The 25,966-nt window shown below is 38.7% G+C and overlaps 1 protein-coding gene across 1 annotated transcript in view; it reads right to left on the bottom strand.

Moving 5' to 3' along the window:
• The window catches only part of ABCC8 (ATP binding cassette subfamily C member 8), a 70,875-nt gene that overhangs the window by 23,271 nt on the left and 21,638 nt on the right, over positions 1-25,966 (bottom strand). Inside the window, exons 9-20 of the mRNA XM_057369281.1 lie at positions 21,908-22,042; positions 20,783-20,945; positions 17,151-17,191; positions 16,708-16,853; positions 12,457-12,562; positions 12,127-12,237; positions 10,111-10,186; positions 9,920-10,025; positions 5,674-5,709; positions 4,547-4,582; positions 1,145-1,243; positions 258-342 (exon numbers count right to left, since the gene is read on the bottom strand). Of these exons, the coding sequence (XP_057225264.1) occupies positions 258-342; positions 1,145-1,243; positions 4,547-4,582; positions 5,674-5,709; positions 9,920-10,025; positions 10,111-10,186; positions 12,127-12,237; positions 12,457-12,562; positions 16,708-16,853; positions 17,151-17,191; positions 20,783-20,945; positions 21,908-22,042 (1,140 nt within the window). The remainder of the gene's footprint in view (positions 1-257; positions 343-1,144; positions 1,244-4,546; positions 4,583-5,673; positions 5,710-9,919; positions 10,026-10,110; positions 10,187-12,126; positions 12,238-12,456; positions 12,563-16,707; positions 16,854-17,150; positions 17,192-20,782; positions 20,946-21,907; positions 22,043-25,966) is intronic.

Below are 25,966 nucleotides of genomic sequence, written 5' to 3'. Positions count from 1 at the left end.
CAGGATATCTGCAATAGCAGCTGCAGAATAGTCAAACATTCTGATAGCAGCACAGTAAAATCATTGCACCTCACATAAATGACAGTATTTCCATGTTTACTGAGCAATGAGCTTGCAGACTAATGACCCAAACACACACTTAACTAAAAGATTACCTTTGTTGCCAAATAACCTGTAAGATTTTAAGAACCAACAAAATGATAAACCCCCCTGTATATATTTAAACCAAAAATAGAAKCCTGTAGCTGTTTACCGACCCTCTCGCCAATCTGGGTTTGGTCTCCGTGAGGCAGAATGTCAATATCAGGCTGGAGGGAACAAGCATCAATTACTGCTTTGTACCTGTGGAAACAAAAARGGCAACAAAATCCACACAGATAGTGCTGGGGAAGCACATTTCCTACCTGCAGAGGAACAAAAACCAACCAGCTGGAAAAAATCACACAGTGGAAAACATATTTGTTAGCCACTAATTGTTCTAATGGGATCTCTTTCAATCACAGGCAAGTAAATAATATTCCTGCTAAGAAAAAGGATYCTGGGTCAGCTTCCCAATTAAAAACGTTAAATAGTTAAACCCAGGAGAAACAAACATGACTTCTTCCAAGGTAAATTGCTATTTTAGCATTTAATTGTTTTCCACACCCAGGGCCTTTGTTTCTTGTTTCAAAGTCCAAGAAAGACAGAAAAAAATGAGTGTAGGATGTAAATACATAGTCAGCCATTTCTTTTAAGGGTGGGGGAATGGAACACCAGCAATTGATCTCAGAATATTTTACAGTGTCTGGTGAGCATTTACTCAGAATAAAAAGGCAGCCCATTAATCCTTTACAAACATTCCCACTCCCAAACAGGTGATGTCCTTCCAGGAGAGGCAAACCAGTCAATCAGGTGTGAGAAYACTGCAGGCTAAACAAACATGGGCCTTGGAAATGAAAACATTTGTACACTCGAGTTCAAGTGAAACAAACGCTGTCCTTTGGGCCACTCAGGAAAAACATGGTCAGAGGGGGATATTGTCATGTTCAGGCAGGTGCAGTAGGTTTGTTCCTACAGGGAGATGGGGACCGCATATGTGACCCACATGACCCCAATATTTAGGGAAAAGGGGAGTAAAGCACGCAGCAGTGCTGGAACCTGTTACCTCTGTTTGTTAAAGGAGCTTTCAAACGTGATATTCTCTTCCACCGTGGCATTGAGCAGCCAAGGCTTCTGGGATGCATAAGCTACTGCACCTCTTTTCCTGGGRAAAAAACAAACACAGGATTTCCCAGCTTACCAATTGGTGCAATTGGTGTTTTTAGACCCCAATTTTTTGTAAATGAAGAAACTAGTAATTAGTCTTCAAGAATGCTTTAATTTCTTTCTTTAGGACAATTTCCATCATGGAAATACATAAGACGATAAATTTCCAACAGAATACTGAAATTGTTTACCCAATGGGATTTCACTTTGTTCCCTCTTCCATTGTGAGGTGAGGGTTGGAGAGTCTAGCTCAATAAAGAWGCCTCTTGAGCAGAGTGGATGGCAAGAAGAAAATTATCAAAAATCGCATCCCAGCTATGTTTGGATATTAATAAAAAAAYGTGTAGCGTGTCACTAGTTAGGCAACACATTTCAGGAGGGACATTCTAAAAAGGTATTTTTAACATGTTTGAAAAAGGTCCAAACAACTCCACATATGCAGAAAGGCAATTTCCTCTGTCAGGTATTTTTCCCATTCTAAGAAGGGAATTAGAATTAGGAAGTAAATGAGTTATTTCTATGCCTATAAAGGCAAGAAAAGAGAACACAGACAAAAAGTGTATTTGCTAAATTTCCCTCAGTGAAATGGCCCTCATAATGTACTATCAGAAGGGACAATTTACCAGGTAGAGTCAACAGGATCTCACTCACTATGCACGCATTATTTCATATAAATTTTTATTATTACTATTTAAAAGTGCAAGTATCTGCCATTTAGRGAATTTGTGCTTTTATTGACTGTAATGCACTGAGGACCTTGGCGAGGCATAGCTGGGAGAAAGGCAACACCTTTTATGTGTTACTGTGATGTGTTAAGTGATACTGCTGGAAAACTCACTGGCATATCAGCCTTTCTCCACAAAAGCATCAAAAAGAGGGATCATATGCCCAAAAGCATATTTGTTTTCTTTTTAGCCCTACCAGCTAATCCAATAAAAAGGTAGGACCTCTCACCCAAACGTGACCTGTGCCTGCTAGACAGCCATTATGGCAGCCTATTTCTAGTTAGACCTGAAAGCAAGTCAAACCATGACTTGACAAAGTACATTTTATTTCTCTTTGTAAGCTAAGGCCATTTGCCCTGCTTGTTTTTTTTCAGGCTTTTACCAAGCTTGTTTAGAAACCATGATAGGATCCAATTTTTGTTGATGACCTGAAAGAACACACAATTCCACTATTCAGCCAACATGCTTCCAAGCTGAAATTTATGATGAGTCATTAGAATTAAATTATGCTTTATGAATTTTCTTTACTGGAAAATAAAACAGAAATAGCAAAACAAAAGAAAAAAAAAAGACAGAAAATATCCCCCAGGCAGCCCAGCCTGCGGTCCCAAAATCTAATTCAAAGAGCATTCAGATCTGCCTCAAGAGAGAAGCATTTTTCCAATTAGTATGAAATTTTCCAAATAATTGAGAAAAAATTGCTCTGAGCATTCCAAGATGAAGATGGATTCCCTTCCCTTCTTCTTCATTGCTTGAAAAAGTGCCTTTGCAGTTCTTAAKTCTCAATGTGATAAAAAAGTTACTTCTAATTTAGTTTTTGAAAAATAGCAGCAAAATTGTCAGGAAAAAGCTTTTACAACTTCTGCAAAAAGTATTCTTGGGCTGACTGAAGATACGCGCCCTGCCCTTGTGATGCACTCCATGCTGAGAACCARAACAATATCTGGGAACACCGCTCACATTTGGATTACATTCTGCGTTTAGGGAATTCATTACTGCAAGGAACTTGGGAACAGGCAGTGAGCTTGCCAAAACTGATTGAGGATTTAGAAAATTCCTCTAAATTAATCCTAACTGCAAACTGACACTAGGATGACATATCAGGCCAGATCACATTTTGACATAAACAAAAAGCCTGCAAGGGCTTGCAAGTTTCTTTTTCACACATTTGAAATCCACTGCGTGTCCACAGTGCTGCTACCGTAAAGAGACAATCAAACTCAAAGTGTGAGAAACACGTGGCTAAAAATCCAGTGAACAAACTATTCTGCAATGAAGGGTGCAAGACTTGCTCTGAAAGTCTACCCTGAACCTACCTAAGGCTTCACAGTTATAGGACCGAGGGCAAACCAACGGCTCAGCAGACAAAGACTTCGGAGGGATTTATTCTGTTGTTCTGTTCTATTGTTTTACAGCAATTGCTTCCTGTCCCCAGACTGCATAAATGTGTGTTCTCATCAACTGGGTGTATTTTTTCCCCTCTGATAACACAACAGAATAACCATAGCCTCTTAATTACCACAGAAATGCAGACAGAAAAATTCAGCCTTGCAATAAATAGGGAAAACCTTCCCTGAGTTCCCTGGAGACTAGGAACTTTTGTCTAATATAGAACCAAACGTGTTTAATAATTATGAACCAGATTAATATGCCAGAAACAACACTGTCAAAAGGAACCACATTCACTTCTTTACAGAGYKGGTGACCAAGCACTGGAACAGATTGTCCAGAGAGGATGTGGAGTCTCCCTCACTGGAGATACTCAAGAACCATCTGGACACAATCCTGTGCAATGTGCTCTGGGATGGCCCTGCTCGAGCAGGGAGGTTGGACCAGRTGACCACTGTGGTCCCTTCAACCATACTCATTCAGTGATTCTGTGATGTTGTGAAGATTGGTTTTTTTAAAGTTATTAATCTATCTCTAGTTTCATATCTTTTTTTGTTAAGTCCAGGAGGCCCAGTATATCAGCAGGATCACTAAAAATACAAGTAGTTAAGAGACATTCATATATGAATCTCAGTGCCTTAATAACCCTACTAATGAAATGTTGGCAATTTTTAAAAGAAAACAGATGCACTTAAAATGCAACGGAGTTAGGATTAGGATTATGATAGAGGAAATAATACATTGCAAAGCCTTTCCTGTGTTTTGGGATTGCTGACTACAGTTTTATCTTAATTATTTTACACAATTAATTAACTTCTACTATCAGTCAACTCAAATTCATATGTTCTCCAGATATGAGAGAAATGTATACGATCTGTATTATTACTGTATACCCAAAAAATATGCTGCTTTTATTTTCAGCCCGAAGCAAACTATTGGAGCATTCTGGTCTTGCTAGTCCTGAGCATTCAGGAATAAATTTTTTTGGCATTATTAAACTTCAAGGGTCACTTGCTTGTTTATATTTTAAATCTTGCAGTAGTGGCATACAGAGACATCCTGTTTGTTTTCTAAGGGGAAATATTAAACTCATTTTGTGCAGAGACTTCTAAACAATTTTCACAGTYACAGAATGGCTGAGGCAGGAAGGGACCTCTGGAGCTTCCCTATTAGTTTTTAAAATGTACCTGAATTCCATGTCAACAGGAGATTCTTTCTCTGGGCTGTAAAAAAAAACAAACACAGAGGTTTAAAAAAACTACATCATTTCAGACAGTGCAAGTAATACCACAAAGTAGTATCACTATGCTAATAATGAAAAATACAGCAAAATGACTACACAACAGAAATAAAGCACTTTTTATGCTAAAATTCAGTGCTACATGATATTGACCTAAAAAAGGTCTGGTTAAGATTCAATTTTGTAAAGTGCTAAACAGCCTTGTAGAAAGTCTTCAACACATATGAGCAAATGCTCAAAACCTCAAAAGACTTTGGCCCAAAATACTCTCTCTTCTGAGAACACCAAAAATGTTSTACAGGATGTCAGTGCAACCACCAGAGATATTCTTACAGCACTTAAACTGACTAGAATTCCCAGAACACACGATAATGTAGGTAAATGTTTCATCCAGTCTAATATTCTTTCCTACTTTTTAATAGTCTTGCCATATTGTTGTGCATATTATCTTACCCTTTGCTGTCCATTTCTGTAAATTTCAAACATGGGAATATCCAGTTCTGATCATACTTCTCTTGTATCTCAATGGATTTAAATGTTTTCCATTCAACTTGGTAGTAGGTAGATATTCCCAAAATCCAAGCTGAGCTATGTTAATCAGGTAAAAATAATTTCTGTGCCAAAAGATGGATTAATCTGCTACTCTCCACACCTCTGTGTGTGCCTCAAGAATTGTAGGTGAGAAAATAAACTTATGACAATATGTAAAAAAAAAGAACAGAAGGGTAATGGGGATAATTTGCTTTAATAAATRAAACCTTTCAATACTAGATACTATTTTTTAAAGTGAAGTACAACCCAGTTCAGATCTTTAGAGAAAGATTTTCAAAGACATATTAGGATACAATTTTCAAAATCTCCAAATGGCAATACTTTCATAACAGAAATCCAACTCTTCCTTTTGTAACTTGCATAAGTGGTTTCAAAAATTGTATCCTGAGATAATGCAGTTAAAATTTCACTGATTTTCAGAATTCTGACTCTCAATCTTAAGCATAGATTTTAGAAACCTTTGGTTTTTTCTACTGCAATCGATTTAGCAGGAAAACCAAAAAATTGCAAACAATACCATACCTGAAATCCTCCCCCGTCTCACTGTCAGAAGTGCAGCTGCATCACAAATAGAAAGCAAAGACTGTTTACTTAAGTGAGCACAAGCAATCTGCCCCAGAAAGAAAAACTATTAAATTCCACTTAGTGCACAGGCTGCAAACATTACTTATCACAGGGCTGCAGTGCAGCATCTGTTCCTTCTACACAAACTGACTTGATTTCATCAGGCAAAAGGACTTGGCGACCCTTCTTTCCTTCAAAACATTAATTCAACTCAACAAATAAAATCACCTCCACCTTGTCCTGGAGATGCTAGCAGAACTGAGAAGTCCTGCTGTGACAAGAAAGCAGTTGCATTTAAAAAAGTTCTTTTTCTGGGAAAACACAATGGTAATTTGTGATATTCTTTTTTTTTTTTTTTTCCATGACTGTAATTGCACCTGTGCTGCATATAAGGGCTTAGTGTGAACCCCAAATTCCACTTTTCAGTTGGCACATACTCGGTTCTGTGTCAGAACAGCCCTTGGGGGAATGTGCCTGTAAATGTCGGCAGGTCCAACAACCGATTTTGGTTTTGCTATTTTTGAATGAGTACAAAGATGTTCAGAGCTGTTTTGACAGGATGACTGGGCATTCTTCTTACAGATGCTAAATTCAGTTTCATTCAAAAGAATGAAAGACCCGTGTGTCAAATGATATGAACAAAACCAAGGAGGAACAAAGTCTTTCATGCTTTAAAGAGGACTGTCTCATTAACTTTATGCCAACAGGATTTGCTTATAAATATCCAGGAGAGAAGACTGCATCCGGAGATTAAAAGGTTGGTTTGAGACACTTCCATGAAGTTTCTGTGCAATAAGCAATGATCATATCTAAATTGAATTTACTGTATAATTTGAGAGCACCAGCCAGCCRCCTTCACTCCAGAGGACTTTGTACTGAACAAACTTTTTCCACAGTTAACTCACACTCCACTGTTCTTTAGGTGAACTCAGTGGCACTTTCTCCAAAAACCAGCCATCAGCCTGCTGCACATCATTAAGCAGAAACATATTTTTTACAGAAATGATGGATAGGTTGAAATCGAAAATATATTTTCCAGCTCTTCCCTGCACAGCCCAAGGACTCTCAACCAAYTGTATATCAATTCCCTGATCTGTGTTTCTGTTCTGTAGCTGGAAAACAACTCTCCATTTGGAATTTAAGTTCAAAATTCTCAGTGCACTTTCCCCCACTTTGTTTTATCCCTCCTTTCCCYGTTTTCTTGCAAACATGTGGCATTTAAGGATGCCTTGATCTCCTACCAGTGCCGAAATGCTAAAGTAACATGTTTGATAATGAAGTCTAGATTTAATTTGTCAAGGTATTTTAGAGGTCTAACGATGCAAAGATGAGCCTACTGAGATTTTCAAGCCTTCAGATCTTAATTTCCCACTTAAATAAAATTAAGTACCTGGATGTTTCTGAAAACGCCAGTAAACGTATTTTTAAAAACCAATTTACTTTGTAGGCATAAAACCAATTTTTTTCATTTGATGAAAASAGTCAATTCCACATCAAGGTGAAAACCTACTGTTGACAACCTTAAATCTCCACCTTCCTTCATGTCATACAGACTCAAGATTCACATGCAAGTATGTACATCCYGTTTAAAACAAATGACATAATTATGTTTGAGCAAACTATTTCTTGATTAGGTCAGTTTTCTGGTATTACTTACTCCAACAAGACTTGAATTGGGACTTATTAAAAGTGAGATACTGCCCAGAAGAAATCAGCATGGCATATACCATAATTATTTACTCAATAAAAGGTCAAATCATTACCATTTACCATCTRCACATAATGTAAAGAATGATTTATCTATTTTTGTTAAATCTCTAACTATATCATAAAATATTTATACTGAGATGCTCTCAGCCTGCTTTGGATAAGAGGCATTAATCAGAGCAAGATCTCCCGGACACACACTAACACAAACAACAAAAAATCACGAATGAGCTATGGCTCACTTCTGATTATCTCCCTCCTAGCCCAGGAATAAATTACATTACTTTTTAAGGGTTTGAAACAAATCTTTTTAATAAGAAACAGGGAAAGGTGATATGCAGTTAATCCTGTTTTATTCATAAAGCATGGGGACAAAGAGTAGGGAAATGATTCGTTATCCATTAGACCAAGGGAAGGGACTGCAATGGCATCCAGATTTCCTGAGCACTGAGTGATGTCAGCAGGATACATCCTCCATCTTCATAGCTATATCCTTGGAGGAAGGGAAGGGGAAGGAAATTTGGATGAACTAATTCAGGTCTATTATGTAACATGAATGACTGAAGCCAAGCATTCCCAAAGAAAGAGCTGTAACGAGGATCTTCCTGATTGGGGTGACACTTTTCATTGCCTGAGCTGAGGCTATGAGCCCTGGTGATTACTTGGTAAGACTACTCTCCTTGAACTTGATAAGGTTGCATGTTCCTGGTCAGRCAGTAGTATTTTCTTATCAAATTAAGGGAGCTTTCATCTGATAGCTTTACACCACAGGTGTGCAGCCCACACGGGCTGCATCCATCACTCTGAACAGACCAGAGCCCATGGCAGCAGCTCTGAAAGATGAGACCACACACAATCTGTCCCACTGCAGCTAGCACTTAAGAGTGCTCAAATTGTTTCGGCCTCAAGTCCCTCTTTATATATCTGACAGATAGCAGAGCAAATGTGATAACAACTGAATTTCACCTTGTGATACTTTGGCACATATAGAAGACATAAAAATCCAGTTCTGACCTTTCCACTGYTGTGAAGCACATACTTCTAAACAAGTGCTATTTAAAAACACAGCACAGTTTCTGATCAGAAACATCGTGTCATCTGTTTTAGTTTAGCATCAGACATTCAAATTACACTTCTTAATTATGTTATGTCATCTGTAAAAAATTACAGCCTTGCTTAAATGAAATTAGCTCACCTAATAAGGCTGCAGGGATTCTGCATAGTTCTTCACCATAGTCTGATTTTCTGCTTAGGGAAGTATGTTCTCATGGATACATCACCACATTCTGGAACTTTGGCTTCTGTTTTTCTTTCCCTCACTAGCTGAAAGGGTCACCTTCTTATGTTTCATTTTCCCCACCTATAAAATAGACAACCTTCCTTCCTTGTACTATGCTAATAAAGCACGTGCAATTCTGAGTAGTATGACTGGCATGAAGGCTGGATATAAACCATGTCTCTCTACAAGCACTCAGAGAATTTAGAGAACTGCTCCACAGAATCSGTGCAGAACCCCTGGGTAAAAATGACCCTCTGTCCATCAGAGTGTGTGATTTATAGGTGCCCTGTTTTTCCTTCATTCCCAATCAGTTGGAAATAAAATTAACTGTTTCTCTAGGTCTCTCTGCAATTTCTTGAGCTTTACCTACAATTACAGCCCAAAGGGCAAAGTGCAGTCTGTATGGTTAAAAAGTTTGGTACTGTAAAATAAACAGGCCAAAATAAAATATTCACACATTGATCAAACCATGTATTAGAGATGGCAGGAATTGACTGGAAACCATATACAGGAGCTGCAATGTATTTTACCATCTGTCACCTTGCCTAAGGGTCAAGAGAACAAGTCTCAGCAGAAGCTGTTGCAGTTCAGTACCATTTTTTCTCTCCCTTCAAGGCCAGTACAAAAGTTAGACATGAGTGGAATCCATAAGTGGCTATCAGAGCACAGGTGCTGTGTCCCCTTGGAAAGGAGGGAAGGACTCACTCACACTGAGGTCAGATCAGGCAGGGTGTACTGGGGAGGACTCTGAGGTCACTGCCACTTGCAAGACACTCTTCAGATTCTCAGGCACTAACCTGGTGCAGGATGGAGCACACACTAAGCCAGGCACTGCTCCCAGTGAGCCAGTAGCTGTTTACAGCTCCATGCAAAGACAAGAGYTCAGGCCTGAAAGTGCAAACGCCATTCTGAAGTAGCACCACACCTCAAGCTAATTATTTCTGATTTCAAATTTCACTCAGGGAATGTTGCTGGAGTGCAGAATGGCCAAGAAAGGTCATCCATTCCTATTAAAGGAACAGACAGCTTGATTCACCCTGGCTGGGGATTCTCAGTAAGGGTACGGTTATGTTAGGGTAAGGTTTTTTCTTGACTGCGTATCTAGCACATCCCTGACTCCACAAATTCCCAGAACAGATTTTGAGCTTTTTCTGCATTAGTACTCAACTCAAGCTGAATTTTAGAATTAAATTAGAATTTTAAATTAAATGGCTTTACCTGCTCCAGGATATGTTCCCAGAGATCTTTTGCATCTCACCAAGTATGGCCAGCAAGAGAGAYGACTTACCACAGCCCACCTGCCCTACAATCATTGTTAGCTGACCTGTAAGAGAGGAAGGTATACATGAGATCATGATTTATCAAACACCTATGGAAAAGCATCTTATTCTGTATATTTAATTTTGTACCTTGAGGGATTCGGATATCAATATTGGACAATGCTGGAGGACCTTCAGGTGTCCAAGTGAAAAATCCATTTGTGATCTGTACCAAGATGGAGAGAAAAAATAAACAGAAACCCAGCTGTAGAGCTCACTTTTTTTTTTTTTTCCTAACATCAGAGATACTTTTTTTTCATTACATTGAGCACAGGAACAGAATTAGGCTTTGCCCAATGCAGGAACTGGATCTTCAAGTGACTGAGTTTGTAAAGGACTGTATTTCCATGGGCAGAAACCCCTGTACTCAAACAAGCAAGATTAGACTATTAAAGATTATTGAGAATTCATGAGGGAAAAAAAAAGGTTGTCCATTACAGTTCCTCTTATTCTATTATTTTTAAGGTAGGTACACATAGTAAGTGAAATGATTACAAAGCAATTAAATGACATACAYGCCCAGTTTGCTCTCTGCAGAGCCCTGAATGTCACTCGAGACACAGTGCAGTTTATACAGCAACCATCCAAATTCCAAGCAGACCTGCAGAACTTTCCACAAAATTAGATGTTGCTGCCCATCACAGCATTTTTCTTTGTATTTCTAGCACAATTCTCAGATAATCTAGGTTTTGCTAGATACAGAAATAGTTACATTGAAAAGTACTAGAACCAAGAAACAAAGCCTGTTCAGACATGAAATGGAGATTTCTATGGATACTGTGAAAAACAAGGAATGGGAGACAATTTTAAAAGGCCTACATTTATACAAGACCCTCTTCTCTCACGTTTTCAGAGCCACTAAAGCCTTCAAAGCCTTTCAGCCGTGTAAGATACAAYAAATGTTCATCTAAAAGGAGTGGAAGGGGACACTTTTACCATAACCTTGAGAAAAACTGAAACTCCTATCTTGAGCAAAAGCAAGTGGGGTATTCCTCTGTCTGGATTACCACAGGCAGACAGAGGATCCTCTCCCAACAAACACCCCTTCCTGGGCAATGAGCACAGACAGAGAGCACCTGCACAAGTCCCCTGACCCAGGGGCTGGCACTGGCAATGGTGTCAGCAGATGGAGCCAAAGATTATCCTTGGTCCTGGATTTCTGTTCAAGCCTGACAAACACTGTCCTTACAGGGGTTACTGCACTGGCCTCTCCTTTGTGACAAACTCCTCTGTTAGCACTCCAGGCTGTCTTTTGACCCAACACTGCCCCCAAACTCTCTTTCAAATAGTCCTCTTATTTTCCTGGAAGTCTGTTCGAGAAAGATCCTGAACCAATTCAGCATGTTTAAAAAAAAGCTGAAAGCATTACCAGTTGTCCTACTTAATCCCATGAAACTGAATTATTCATCCTCTTTTGCTGGAAATGCAAATGTAATAGCAGACTGCCTAAATAAACAGCTTCATCACTATAACAACCATCAGGATTATGATTACTTCTGGCCATTTCCACAGGAAATCAAGAGCATCAGTCTGCAAAGTGGCATAGGTAATTGTAATTTTTCTCTTCAGACAAGTTAGGTTTTCAGGAGTTAGTTTTTAATTTCAGCTAGGGAAAGGTTACTAGGAATTCCAAAAGAGGGAGGGAAGATCCATGATGAGATTATTTTGAGAATGTCTAGAACAAATTATTTTCTATTTTATTCATCCCATTATTCTGTGCAGACACTGGAAATAGAAGAAAGAGTCTGGTATAGATAAAGGTTGGGCCACATGATCTTTTGAGGTTCCTTCCAGCCTAGGCTGTTCTCTGTTTTGAGTGAAAAATTTTGGACCTCAGCACAGGGCTAATGACTCAAACACTTGAAATAGAAAATGGCTGGGTGAAATCTAGAGGAATAATTGCAACTAATCACAACCTAGAGACTGGTAGTTAATTTTTAAAAAGGAAGACAGAGAGGAGAAAGGTGGAGGTTAATCTCTGAAAAGTGCCCAAGTGCGTGACAGTTCACACCAAACACTGGTCCTTCAACTTGAAAGTGCCATCAGAATACAAAAGTGACTATTAGTGAGCTAATATAAGTGTTATTAGAGTGACCTTCATATCACCTTTACACAAAAATCATCTGCTTCTGTGATGTTAATGGGTCTTCTGGTGTGAGAGCTGTAATTGTTCCAGTCCTCCCTGGCAGGCCTCTTGCGGTTCACAACCTTGAGTGGCTGTGCAAAATCAGAAAGACAGAAATAAGCACTAATTGGTGGCAGCATCAGCAAAATGTCCCAAACCCTAGCAACCACAATGTGAATGATACAGTTCAGGGTATTAAAATAGGTCTTGCAATTGAAAGAAATAATCAGTAGGAAATGGGGAAGTGGAAAATTGATTCTGGGTACGAACTAATGCAGCCACTTCAACGGCACTGAGACAGCTTTACTCACCACTGCCTGGTACTTGCTTTGATTATCTGTGCTTCTTAGCTCTGAAGATTTATCATGTTCTTCTCCAATTTCTTCACTTGACAGGAATTCACTCAGTTTCTGCACACTGAAAGGGAAGAAGGCCACAATCATACCTCAGTCTTGGAAGTAAAACTTTGTTCACTGCAATGTTTATTACAGAGCATCCCTTCTGGTACATCTGCTGCACAGTTTGTCCTTGTTTTGTTAGAGGTGTATGAGAATGTGCAACGGGAAGTTACTGTAAGGAAGTTTCCAAAACCTGTCCTGTTGCCTATTAACAGTGATGATTGTTTAATTTTGATTAACAGTTTGTGCAGACTCTGACACCCCCAGAGAGATCTCAGACAAAGGTTTTTTCAGGTGCTTGGCRGGACACAGAAGGGGTACAACAGCAGCTTGTTTTGAAGCCACTCGCCAAAGTAGAATTAATGTCATTTTTGCTGTTTAAGAGTGGCCCAGCCAGTCCTACTGAACAGTCTCATGAACACTGGCAGCCTGATGAAATCTGTGCACTGTGAGCCAAATTCAACCAGCTATGATGAAATATGATGTGCATAAGGTAACTAGATAAAGGAATATACCTTAGCAGAACAGAGTTCAACAGATGAGACAAAAAAGGAATCCTGACAACCAGCAACAAAGAAGGCATAAAATTTTCACTAGCTGCTTTAAGATTTAATTAGCTAAGAGATAATGTGCCTTTATTAAGACATTTAGCAGATCAGGGCATAAATTTATCTCTGTACCTGACTTTATAAAAGGTATGTCTAATCTACTCATAGGGACAGCAAATTAAATTTGTGAAAGAATTGGATTGAATCATGAACTCAACATCAAAGGAGCTCAATTAGCTAGAAACAAGTTAACTATCAATCTTCAAAACGATAAAGTGCCAGAAGGCCTTGGGTTCCTAAAAATAAATTTATGGATAAGAGCCGAAAAAATTTATTTCAGTCTTTGGCCTTAGGCTAACTGAGGAGAAAGAGGCAAACAGTGCACTGAAGCATTGTGATATGTGGTGATTTATTAGGATGCCAATCTTAAAAAACAAAAATAAGCTTGCCAGAATTTATTTTGCATTTCATATATTTCATTTATAAAGTTTCTGCTTTATAAGGAGACCTAATTTCTTCTAAGAAGCTTGTGAAATACCCCACCGATGCCAAAGCGTTGTTGGACCCAGGCATTACAGCACTGCCTGAGGCAGACTCTGTGTAGGGTGAAGTTGCTCTGCAAGCAGACTTCAAATTCAGCTGGGAATTCCCTGGATGAGAACTGGCTCTACAGTTSTCCTGTCAACTGCCTAATTGCTAATGGCAGCTGAGGACTCAGATCACTGGATTTCTTACTGGATTCAGTGGAGGTAATTCAGGTAGAGTGGGTACTACAATCTAAGCAACAAAAAAGGGAAGAATAACTATTTGGGATGGGATAAGAGGACTATTGATTAATTCAGGATCAATTCAGAATTCCTCCATGGGAAGATCTTTTATCTCCAAGGAAGTGATCAGAAGCTCCAATGCTAGAGATATAAATAACTATTTGCACAAAACTTGAGAAAACAGGGCTAGAAATCTTACCTTTTTTGCTCAGTGAACCAGACATTTAAAAGAACATTTCAAATGTCTCTAAATGGAYCAAATGATGGTTTAGATGCTGCCTATATGGATTTGATATGCAGTTGCACTTTTAATCTCTGTATGAAAATTACATTGATATTTGAGAAATTGCTGTTAATGTAGAAGGAGCAGACAGTTAAGTCCCCCATAAATTTGCTCCAGGGTCTAGAGAGGTAGGAAGAGAAGACAGCAAACATTCTCAGACCATGCATATCCAAACATGACTATATCTGTCTTAAGCCAGCCAACAATTTAATTTTATTTTCTAGTTGTGTATCCAGGTGTCTGTACKCTCTACAAACCCCCTGCCCAATGCTCTGCATATTTCTGGAATCACTGCTCCTGAGGCAATTACTGAAGAAACACAGTACATCTGTGAGAAATCTTTTGTTAGAGGCAAAAGCTCCTATTTCAGGATGTCACACTGTTCTACACTCTTAAAGAATAGGAAAAGGACATTCTCTGCAGAGCTCTTGCTGACAGYGCAATTTCAGTATTCCAATATCTCCACAGGGGAACTTATTTTTAAGCCACAGAGCAGACATATTGATTAAAACACAGGTATTTGCACAGCTGACTGGAAAGATGGTTTGATACTGAGCCCAGTAAAATACATAATGCCACTCTTGCTGCTTAACCTTTGCTGATAGAAAATTGTACACTGCACTTTTTGTCCCTTAGATTCACATTTAAGAAATACATCAGTTGGCTGCTCAGTTTTAATTTGCAATGGCATAAACACTCCACATACTAAAAAAAGCCCCAAAACACCCCTTCTCAAAGAAGTATCACATTTTCTCACCTTTCTAAAGACTTTCAATAAATCTCCTTCTCAGAAGCAGACACCCAGGCCCCATAACTTGAAAAGTTTTTAGGGGTCCTACATGCAACAGCTTTAAATCTGTCAATCACACAGCGGTTCTGACAATGTCAATGTCAATTCATGGGGATGCTTTGCAATTGGGCCCATGTGTAATGATTAAAGACACTGACAAGGTTACTGTTCTTGACAGCATCTGGCATCAGAGACTGTAGCCAATATTAACAGAGCAGGGTTTGTGAGGTGCCTGAGATGCAAAGCCTCTTAYTATCCTTCACATACTGGTTTCACTGCTGGGTCATCTTCTGCTCCACTTAATCCCTTGCTGTCGCTACAGGAGAAGCTGCCTTTGCACACTTGCTAAAAACAGTTAGAATATCTCAGTCTAAARAAAGCTGAAATACAACTTTTCCAAGTTAGGTAAGCTTTACCTGATCTTACTGACCAGTTACTTGTGAGAAGGAACGTATAACAGCAGGACACAGTCACAGCAAGCCAACAATAGCTGTGCTCGGTGTCACAAGACTGACTGCTTTTTAACATTTTCTGAACTATTTAAACAAGCACATCTTTGCATAGCTGGAAAAGATTTGGCACATGCTTSCAAAATATTGCTCAAAAGGGTGAGGTACTCTAGATAAAGTAGCACCAGCAGCACAACGCACTCTGGAACACTACCTGGGTGACAGATACACAGCCAGGAAAGCGAGGACCATGTCAGCTTTGATACAGAGTTTGATCCCTGTCTGCACCACAAATGGCAGGGCAACAGCCTGCCAGCAAGAAGGTATCAACAGAACAACCCGTGGAGAACTCCCAGCTAGCAACAGTTAGTACTGTGCTGATACTAACTGCTTTCAAATTGTTCCTGTGGCACGAACAGAYACAATTCATTTGCAAAGAAATACTTAGACAAGCCTAAATAAATGCCTGTTGGTGGCAGGCAGTGTCAGTGTGGGCTCCCAGATACTTTGCTGCTGTAATCTTTGCATAACAATTTGCCATGGCTCTAGGGACTACCACAGTARCTGCAGAACATTTCCTGCCAGCCACTGATGCTCTCAGATTTCACACTCCTGAGGAGAGGACACAGCTGTGACTTTGCACTGTCAGGGAATTTTCAAACACTGAGGGCAATCAGCCTCTTGCTGCAGCCCCCTTTCCATCTCCAAAGCAACACAAAGGCAATTAAGCAAGGGCTGGTGTCCAGTATCTGCCCCCCAGTTTAAATAAGCTCTTCAGACAGCTTTATTGGGAGGTCATAAAGTTGTCCTAATGGAGATACAAGCCCAAAATCTGCTTCCCCTACCAACMAGGTTACACTGCATATGAAAAGCATTAGGAGGTTTTTACACTAATCTGCTGATATTTAAAAGAAACAGAAATTCTACTTGTTATTTGTTTAGTTTTTCAACACTCAAACCAACACGTTCATCAGAAAGTAAAAATTCATCAATTCTGGACTAGACATGTAATCATTAACTTAACTGTGACTCTWCAAAGTGATTTTTAGGATATTGGCTTGTTTGTTTCCATCTAACTCTCCCCCAACAGGCAGCCCCTCAGGCAGAGGCTGTGAAACAGGAGACACATGCTGAGACACACCCTTCTGTGAGTACCTTTTACCCTTCTACGTGCTTGACAGAGGTGAAAAATAGCTGGGAAGCAGATTACAAGAAYAGATAACTCATCACCATGCTATTTCTAAACTTACAATTGTAAAATGAGCAACAGACACATTCTCAAAAACTGGATAGGTGGTAGCAAAGATATGAATTTTACAGTTCTCACCTTACTAATGCTTTGACAGTGGATCTAACCACACTTGAGAGCAGGAACAACGGAGACACAAGGATATGAAATAGGGAGAGGGAGGCAAATGCYACTGATGGGGAGAAGTCAGCCGTTCTTGTCAGATGAGCATGGACAACAAATGTCTACAAAGAGAGACATTATCATCAGAGCTTTGCAATAAGGAATGAAACAGACTTCATATTTCACAAGCATTTCATTTACAGAATCTTAATTSATACTCTCTTAACAGTTTGGGGGAGTGCTGCATGCTCTGGGCTGCTTCTGGTCCCAGACAGCAAGTGGGCATTTTCCATTCTCTCCCAGAGGAACTGCARATGTGTAGCAGATTTTCATCCTGTCCTCCTCCTTCCACAATTCCACATCACTTACACTTGAAAATGCAGCGATAATTAACATTATTTAGAAAAGTCCATACTTACTATGAGTACAGCTGCAATTGGTATGGCTGCATTCATAAAGACTGTGAAGGAAAACACATAGGAACATTTAGAAGCTATTTTCACTCAGACATGCTAAATGCTAAAATACCACTAGCACYGGGTTACAATGGTATTTTCTAGGCTCTCACCCTGCGTGTCTGTCTCCTCTATCACAACCTGAGGATATTATTTAATCATCACCTTTTCATTTTGACCTTCACTCAACTTTATTTCATGTAAGTAAACTACACAGAGAARCTATATAGACGCTAGAGCTAAAATAGAACTCAAGCATCAGTACAGGTGCAACAGAAAAAGGCTAGACACTTCTTTTGTGTTTAAACTGCCTGTCCTTTTTTCCTACTAGATATAGCAATGCTCAAACAGTAAAAACTSTCCCCAGTTACTGCACCTGAAGTGMASTGTCATTGACTCACAAATACTGCTGGTTGACTGTTTGGACAACCTTTGCTGAGCATAAACTCCTGAAGGACTTTATACACTGTCAGATATTTCTCTGACCTACATTAACATGAGCTTTAACACGAATCATCTAACATATTTGTGAACTCTTTACTCATGTTTATATAAAATAGMTGAGTTATTTCATGTAGCTCTAATTCCTTGACAGAGATGAGAATTTGAAAATGTAAGTATGTTAGTGTAATTGCAAAATAAAAGCTTAGGCTTTGAAAGACTAACATGTATTGAAGTTTACAAATGCATAGTTTACACCTCACCCTAGAAGAAAAAATAGCGTATTTTTCTGAGGAAAATGCTTTTTCTGCGCTGGAATACAAAGCAGCCTCTCATGTCTCCTTAATGGTTCTACATCCTGACCAGTTTTCACATTTGGTATTAACTCAAGGTAGTTACAGCACAGACACTGTAAAGAAGGGAAAGTTGCTGTTTGGAACTTTGTCCTGAATCCCATTAAATCCTTGACTTTGCAATKTACCTTTGAGGCTACTGCAGTACATGAATTTGCTTTTAGGAATGAATCTGGTGAGAGAATYTAGCAAAGCTGATAAACATCTCAGAGATGGATCCTGCTCTTCTCCTGCCCACAGTACAAGATCATATGTTTCAAATATAAAGTTGGCTGGATTAAATATCCTATAGGGTTGGCAAACCCTGCCGCATTTAAGACATCCAATGTATTTGGTGGTTCCCAAGAAGCCAATCTGAATTTTCCCATTGTGTGAGATCACCAGTTCATACAAGGACTTCAAACTTCTTTCAACCAAACAGATAAGAGCAATTGCAATTTGGGGGTTGTTTTCCTTTTTTATTTTTATTTATTAATATTTTTCAATTGTGCAGAATAATAAAATGTTTTCTAAAATAACTCTATTTTGCAGCTAGGACTTGATGTTTAATTAGATTTAGTTGAAAAAGACTTTGTTACTGGAAAAAGGTGGACTAAAATCTAGGAAAAACGTTCAGTAACCAATGTTATTTTCCTGTAACAAAGCTGCTTCTGACAGCTTAGGCAAAACATCATAGAAGTAGGAAAACCTCTCTTTTCTTTCTCTGTCCTTCCTGAGTTTTAATGTAGACTAAATCCTGTAAAGTTGTAACCCAACTCTGATTCTGGTGGGGACATTTCATTAAAATATARGAAGAGTTAATTTTTAGAATAGCTCTTTTAGCACACATGAACAATTCCATATACACATAACCTGGGGGCAAGGCACAYGAGATCCAATTTCCATACGGTCTTGAAATGGAATTTTCTTGTGGTAAAGCCAACATCGCCATGAAACTTGTAGGTATATTTTCTCTAATCCAGTGCAAAACTATTCCTTATGAATAAACCAACTCCAAACACAGAATTTATTTCTGTTAATGGCTATATATACTTAGAAAATAGTTCCAGAGTCTCTTCAAAATGGTATTTTAAAAAAGCTTATATAAAAATCTCTTTTCTGTTTTCTTACTGTTCTAGCAACGGCCTGCCTTCCTCTAGATGACAAATATGTAAAACCTTGGTCCTCTCCTGCCTTTTAATGTTTATTTTTCTTAAAGAAATTAAATAATGTGTTCACTATAATATTAGCTAACATGTTTTGGGCTGATTATGCCTCTCATTCTAATTATATGTATGGTTAGAGAAAAGAGCAAATTCGCCCAATTTATATCCCCTTTTTAGTCTGAAAAAGTGCAAGTTTGTAAAGATAAATGTAATTTGTCGTAAAGTCACAGGGTGTAAGGAACTCCTAAACTSAAACAATAAGTCAAAATAATATGCACCATCAACATAAAGCTGCACTGCTTTACCCCAAGCTGAGAATTTATCTCCTGTGTMTTGCATGCACCTAAATATCACACATAGTACAAAACACAAATGAAGTTGCAAACTTGRAATTTGTCAAGAAKCATTATCAAATATTTAAAAWTCTTTCTAGTAACATGGATTYTWCTRTCATTGCTTCACAGAATAATCAGTWCTCCTGGGATGAMTATACCTTTGSCTAGCAGTTACAAATGACACTGTGAAGATTTAAAATCCAATAAGCCTTCACAGCCCTACAGCTGAAGCCATGGCCCCATTATAAATGGATTTTAATGCCACATGAAGCACTCTGTACAAAGGGAACCWATCTGTGTTGATCTGGGCATAAGASGGAGTTTCCAGTCTCACAAACTCCGGTTTATGCCAAAACAGAAACTCCTCTCCAAGCACACAGAGCTTAGGATCCCCAGAGGGAAATTCAGAAGTCAATGAATACCTCATTTTAATGTCAATTAAATTCGGTGGGATCACAACCTTTTCCTTTGAGTGCATTACCTATGTGATCATAAGGACTAGTTTTCCTTATTATTCCAKAAGGTATTTGTACAGGTACCTTGTAGATTTTGAAAACTTCTTGCTAAAATTTTCCATCTCATTAATGTCTCACTGATATATGAACAGCACAGCATTCTTCAGTGTGACTTCACAAATTATTTCTAAATTATTACAGTTGCAGTTTTATAGGTGTTGCATATAAACTCCTCAAATACAGAGTTCAATTTGCTATAGGTCTTTTTAAAATCACAATAAAGTCTTAAAGCAGCTTGAAAAGTAACAGGAAAGGAAAACATCTGGATACAGAATGATGAAATTGCCAGGATGCTCATATTTTTCYTTCCAGGATATAGAAACAGTTTTAAGAATCACTTATTTTAACAAGAAATCCAAATTTTGAGTAAGAACGTGTAAGTACTGTCTGCTGAAACTTCATTGCAAAGACAATGCCTGTCACATATCATTTGTASGCTCTGAATTATGCAAAATGCAGGAAAAAACCCAACAAATAAATTTCAACATTGGTTTCCTCTCAGAAGCTGTGCTCTAGAAGAGAATATTGCTGGCTAAATATAGTCTGTGAAACAGTTGTCCCTTAAAAGCTTTTSTCCACAAAAAGTCAATTCTATAAAGCACTGATTTTCTCTTTTAGGCATATTTCCCATACAAGCAAAGTCCTACTGAATTAAATGGAGGGTCTGACCACATGGAAAGTGAGGAGTATGGATCAGAGCCTAAAGCAACTGAAGCAATCTCGACAGAGACATGGTAAACTCATTAGTAGCTAATAATTCAGTAGCATTTAGCTGGGCAGTGTGTTACAATGCAGGAAGAGACTTACTGGATATGGAGGTATAAAGGGCAAAAGACTTGAGGCTAGTCATTTCTTTCTGTCTGGTTTCCTCCACGCTGCTGTGAAATATGTGCTCCCAAGCATAGAGTTTAAGGAGCTTAATGCCTCGAAGCATCTCATTTGTCTTCTTCAGTCTCTCGTTGGAGTACTCCTGCAACATTTAAACACACATTTACCAGAAGAGTACAATAAAAACATCTGTTCCCTTATCATAAGGATAACACAAAAACTGTAAGCAGCCACCCCTTACACAGTGCAAACATTTCTATCACAAACAGCACTGCGCCCATCTGCAGGAATTTCCAGGTGACATTGACTGTGTGATTGGACACTGCAAGGATGAAAGCTGTCCACATTTCTGGAAGGCTGCATAGTGTTGATGGGAAGGAATTCCTTTTCACACAGGAAGATGCACAAATAACTCTCATTACTGCCCATGATCTGTGGTGGAAGAGATTTCAGCAAGCTCTGGCTCCATTACAAATTCCTGTGGCTTCCTCACAACAGTTGCTGAAAGGGGGAATGAAGAGGAGYTGGGCATGGGAATTCCAATGAACCAAGGCAACTTTTTCAGCGGTGATGTAGGTGATTCAAATTATAGACAAGCCAAGCAAGGGATCAAGGAGCAGCTTGTGACTGAGCAGACCTGTAAGCAGTTGAGGTACATACTGGGGAGTTAGGACTGCACAGAGTTTGTTTAAATAAATCAGTTTGATAGATTTCCACATGTGGGATCYGAGTCTGGATGCACCATTCCTACTTCCTTTCCCCCTGGACAGCTTGTCCTGCACAACTCATTTATTTATGTACTGCACAAAGCCATTTCAATGATTATTGACCATTTATATTTGCAAGTTAGAAGGTTTTAAAGTTTTTTTTTTTTTTTGCTCTTAGGAAACCACACTTGTTGAAAATATAAACCCCCAAAAATATGTTTTTACTGCGTACATTTATGATCTCACATTCTTGAATGTGGTATTCTTGAAAACTATGAAATGTTTGACAAGCAATTCTGGGTCAACATCCATGGTTAGCTTTGTAATTCCAAGAACAGACCAATGCATAATTACCAAAGATGATATTTATATCACAAAGGAGTTTGAAGACACTTACCAAYGTGCTTCTCTGGGCCTGTGAGAGTTTTGTTGCTACAAAATACTGAACAGGTGCAAGGACTATGATTACTGCTGCTCCAATTAAGGCACTGATTCCAAGAAGGTAGTAGAGCAGAAGAACTCCCACAATTATCTGTTGGGAAAAGAGATGGTGAAGGAAAGGTCCTGGTTTTGCTTTGGGTGTGCACCACAAACAGGGTAAGGGACAACATTCACCCAACAGCAGTTGCAGTCACACCAAGCCCAAATGTCACAAGTTCAGCATTGCTGCCACAGCCCATGTGATCAGTCTGGGACTTKTCTCAGAGAACCAGACACCCACCCTGTGCTGCTCCCCAGCCTGTGCATTCTCTGTGTTTCTGTTCCTGTATTTGTCTCCATTAGGTACAGTAAAAGAAGGTTGTGCAGGTTKGTGTATCTTCTATAATTTAACTCTCTAAACTATTTAAAATAACTTTATTTAAAAAGAAATTAATTTTTTMAAAACATCTTTAAATAAAAATTAATAAAAAAACACAAGTAACACTGAGAACATTCAACTCAAATAATCTCTGACATAATCTGGCAAGGATCTGTTTTAAGGATCTATAGTGCCAGACTGACAATTGCTTATGAAAAGGGGCTAGAGAAACAGCTTAAAAAAAAAAAAAGCTTTGCCTTTGGATAAGTAAGAAAGTAGAGAGAAAGGCAGTTTGGATGGAGAGGGTTTACTGTAAGCAGCTCAATAAACACAAATAATATATACAAGCTACTGAAGTTAATTATCACTATTCTAATGACTGACTCCTGAACAATCTGCAACACTGCCCACCTATGTATTCAACAATTGTGCAAGCTGATAAATTAGTCAGAAAACAAAGTGATAGAAAGTTAATTTCAGACATAATTTTCCTTAATTAAAAAAACCCAATAATTGGAAATTTCCCTTAAGTGTTATCTACTACTCTTGCTATGTTTGCACACTCTCATAACCTTCACAGAAAGTGTCTTCCATCATTTCAATATGTCAATTACCACACATTTRTAGGAAATGGCTGTCTACATGAAGAAAAAGGAGTCTGTAGTTTCCRCTACAGTCTGTAGTTTTCATTAATTTAAAGCACAGAAAGAGAAAATACAGAGGTTTTTTCTTCTTAGGAACCCTCTGATGTCTCCCTACATCTGAACCAAATTAAAACATGAGTCTCAAAATGAGCCATAGYATTGGCTTAGAAAATATTCAGTGACATGAAAGTAAAATCCTATTGTATATGCAGGACAAATCTAGTAAGAGGCAAGGTTAAATTGCAAATAAAAAACCTTTCAGTGACGAGTGAACAATCTGCTTCCACCTGAAGTCAGGAAATTAATGAGTGTATGAAGCCAAACAAAACACACAAGCCCTCTGCCAGACACCCCTGCCTGAGCTCTCCTCCAAAATACAAAATGGTCTTGGTTTTCACAGATGAAGATATTCATTCCCAACTGCTTCATCATGGGCAGACACTCCGGGCACTCAAAATACAGGAAAGCACTGAACAGTGAGCAGCCACTGCAGAACACTGACTCCCTGTTTTCCAGTTTTCCCTCACTACTGCGTGATTGTCAAAGATATTCCAGGACCACCTTGTTCTAAAAAGAGAGCATCAGCTTCACACATAGACAAGGACAAAGTTRTCCCAGCTGGATCCTGAGGGAGGTGCTAGCTAAGCTGCTTTTACACCACTCCTCCAAACTATTGAGAGGGTCAGTCTGTGCAATAAAAATCCCATGTTTCCAATAGGTTAAAAATGATCCCATTTTCATCTTTTKTACAATGGGATAATACAGATAAACTTTTGAAATACATTCAGTATGTACAGCAAAAAAGTGCAAAGACTTGCATCTGAAAAGAGCTGAAATCTATGTATCTATCTTATTGAACGTTCTGCATCACACCACAAAGTACAGAATCAAGAATAAAGAGTACACAGGTAACATCTGAACTCTGGAGGACGGTATCTGGCAGATGGGAAGGCTCTCATTAATATTCCCAAGAAGGAAAAAAATTATATTTTTWWAAAAAAAAGCCTGTGTAATGAAACACTGCTTCTCTTTCATCAACATCCCAAAGCTCCTCTCTGCCAGAGATATATATCAGGAGCAAGAAGCTCACCAATAGCTCTGGTTATTTTATCTTGATTATTTATTGAGGATGGCAAATACTTTCAGCCAGAAACTGCTTTGTGAGCAGTTTTGAAAGAGACAAATGTCCTTTCATTACAAGTGTAAGCTATCCCCACCAAAGAGCCAGAGATATGAGAATACAGGACTTTTTAATAATCACAATGAAATCGAACAAGGGTGTTTATCAAACATGGGTGGAAGGCCTTTATAAGGCCTCATTTTGCTCCCATGGGTTTGAGCCAAACCTACTGAGGGCATCTTTCAACTGATTGGCATCCCTGGGCCTCTTTTCGTGGATTTCAGTAACATTCAAACAGTAACTTAGGGCAATGATAAAGCTCCCATTGACTCCGGTCAGAGCAGAGATGTGGCTCAAATTATCTKGATTGTATAGAAAACCTAACTTGTCATGAATGGCTATTACCAAATCCACAGTAGATGCTGAAATGTTGATTGCTAGATTAAGAGCTACAAAACTATTAAAAACCTGTTTTAAATAGTAAACGAAGTTTGCACAATTTAGTATTAGCCATCTTTCAAGCACACAGTAATTGTTTTCAGTGCCTCATAAGACAAGGTATTGAATGAATGCTATGGAAAAATGTTTTAAAGAAGCCTTTCTGACCAATGTGACTCACTGATTTTGGCAAGGAATACACCACCACAAAACAGAAGCATGATCCAGCACTGATTGTCCTCATCTGGTAAGGAGCATCACAGGGGGAATTTTAATGSAAATATAATAATATTTTCTGCAGACTGTCAGGAAGTCTTTATGAGTCYGTGACTTCTGGCACATTAGAGCAAAATGTTGTTACAGAATATGAAAGGAAATTGGATTAATCCTCAGTTACACTAAAGCGCTCTCTATGCTGAGCTGACASAGAGGTCTTAAAAGTGTACATGAAATTGGTAGCTTGTACATAGTTTGTCCATAATAATTGATACCCTAAACATTATCATTAAAGGGGTGTACTCCTCTTTACACTTCATAGCTTTCAGCAATATCATTTTAGCAGTATGCAACAACTGACTTCTTACTGTGCTTCCCATAAATGGAAGGAAAATATCTTGATAGCCAAATTAACACTAACAAACTGCCAATATGTAACCATATTTAATAAGGTATTTCCCATCAGTTTCTTTCCATGATAGCTGCCCTCTCTTTTGCGATTACACATCAATATCAGAATATGTATCTTGATCACTGTTTTACCCCWACTTTAAAATAATTTAGTTCACATTTTTCCTCCTGCACCCACACTTTCAGGAAAACCACACCAAAAAATGTCAAGTTGCTTTATGAAAAATTCCAGCTGATAATCACTATATTCATCACCCTCTCATAATTCTAGAAAGCAAAATATTTTGAACTGCCATAAAGGTTTCTCCAGAGTGGATCAGGAAAACTAGTCCATACCTCTCATGCAGGAGTAACTGCACTGGAASAGAAAAATGCAGTTAGACTCTGTGAATGCAGCCACACTGTGACCTAAATTTGACTACAATCACCTTAAATCTTAATATTTGAACAGGCACAGTTACACATATCTCACACATGTAGAAAGAACAGTTACAAGAAGCCACCAGTTAGCAAACTGCTGATTGTTTACACCTTAATATGCTTACTGTGCTGATTTGAGGCTTTACACAAGTCTCACGGAGCTAGCAAGAGTTAGCAGAGATGCAGACCTAAACCTTCCTCAACATCCTACTGCAGTCTCAGAAGAAATCTACCCCCACTACCACAGGTACTACAAAATCTGTGGTAACACAGCAGGTTTCAAACATGTGGCAAAAGTGTGAAGACTCAAAGTATGTCAGGAGGATGCACACTGTTGATTCAGAGAAATAAGACTCCCCAAGACTGAGACTACACAAGAGGATACAAGATGAATTCCAAGACTCACTG

The sequence above is a fragment of the Malurus melanocephalus genome, unplaced genomic scaffold (genome assembly GCF_030028575.1).
Source record: "Malurus melanocephalus ecotype Western Australia unplaced genomic scaffold, MMel_1.1 scaffold_106, whole genome shotgun sequence".
In the NCBI taxonomy this organism is placed as follows: Eukaryota; Metazoa; Chordata; class Aves; order Passeriformes; family Maluridae; genus Malurus; species Malurus melanocephalus.
Note: the sequence above shows the minus strand (reverse complement) of the source record. Positions and strands in the feature narration are given on the sequence as shown.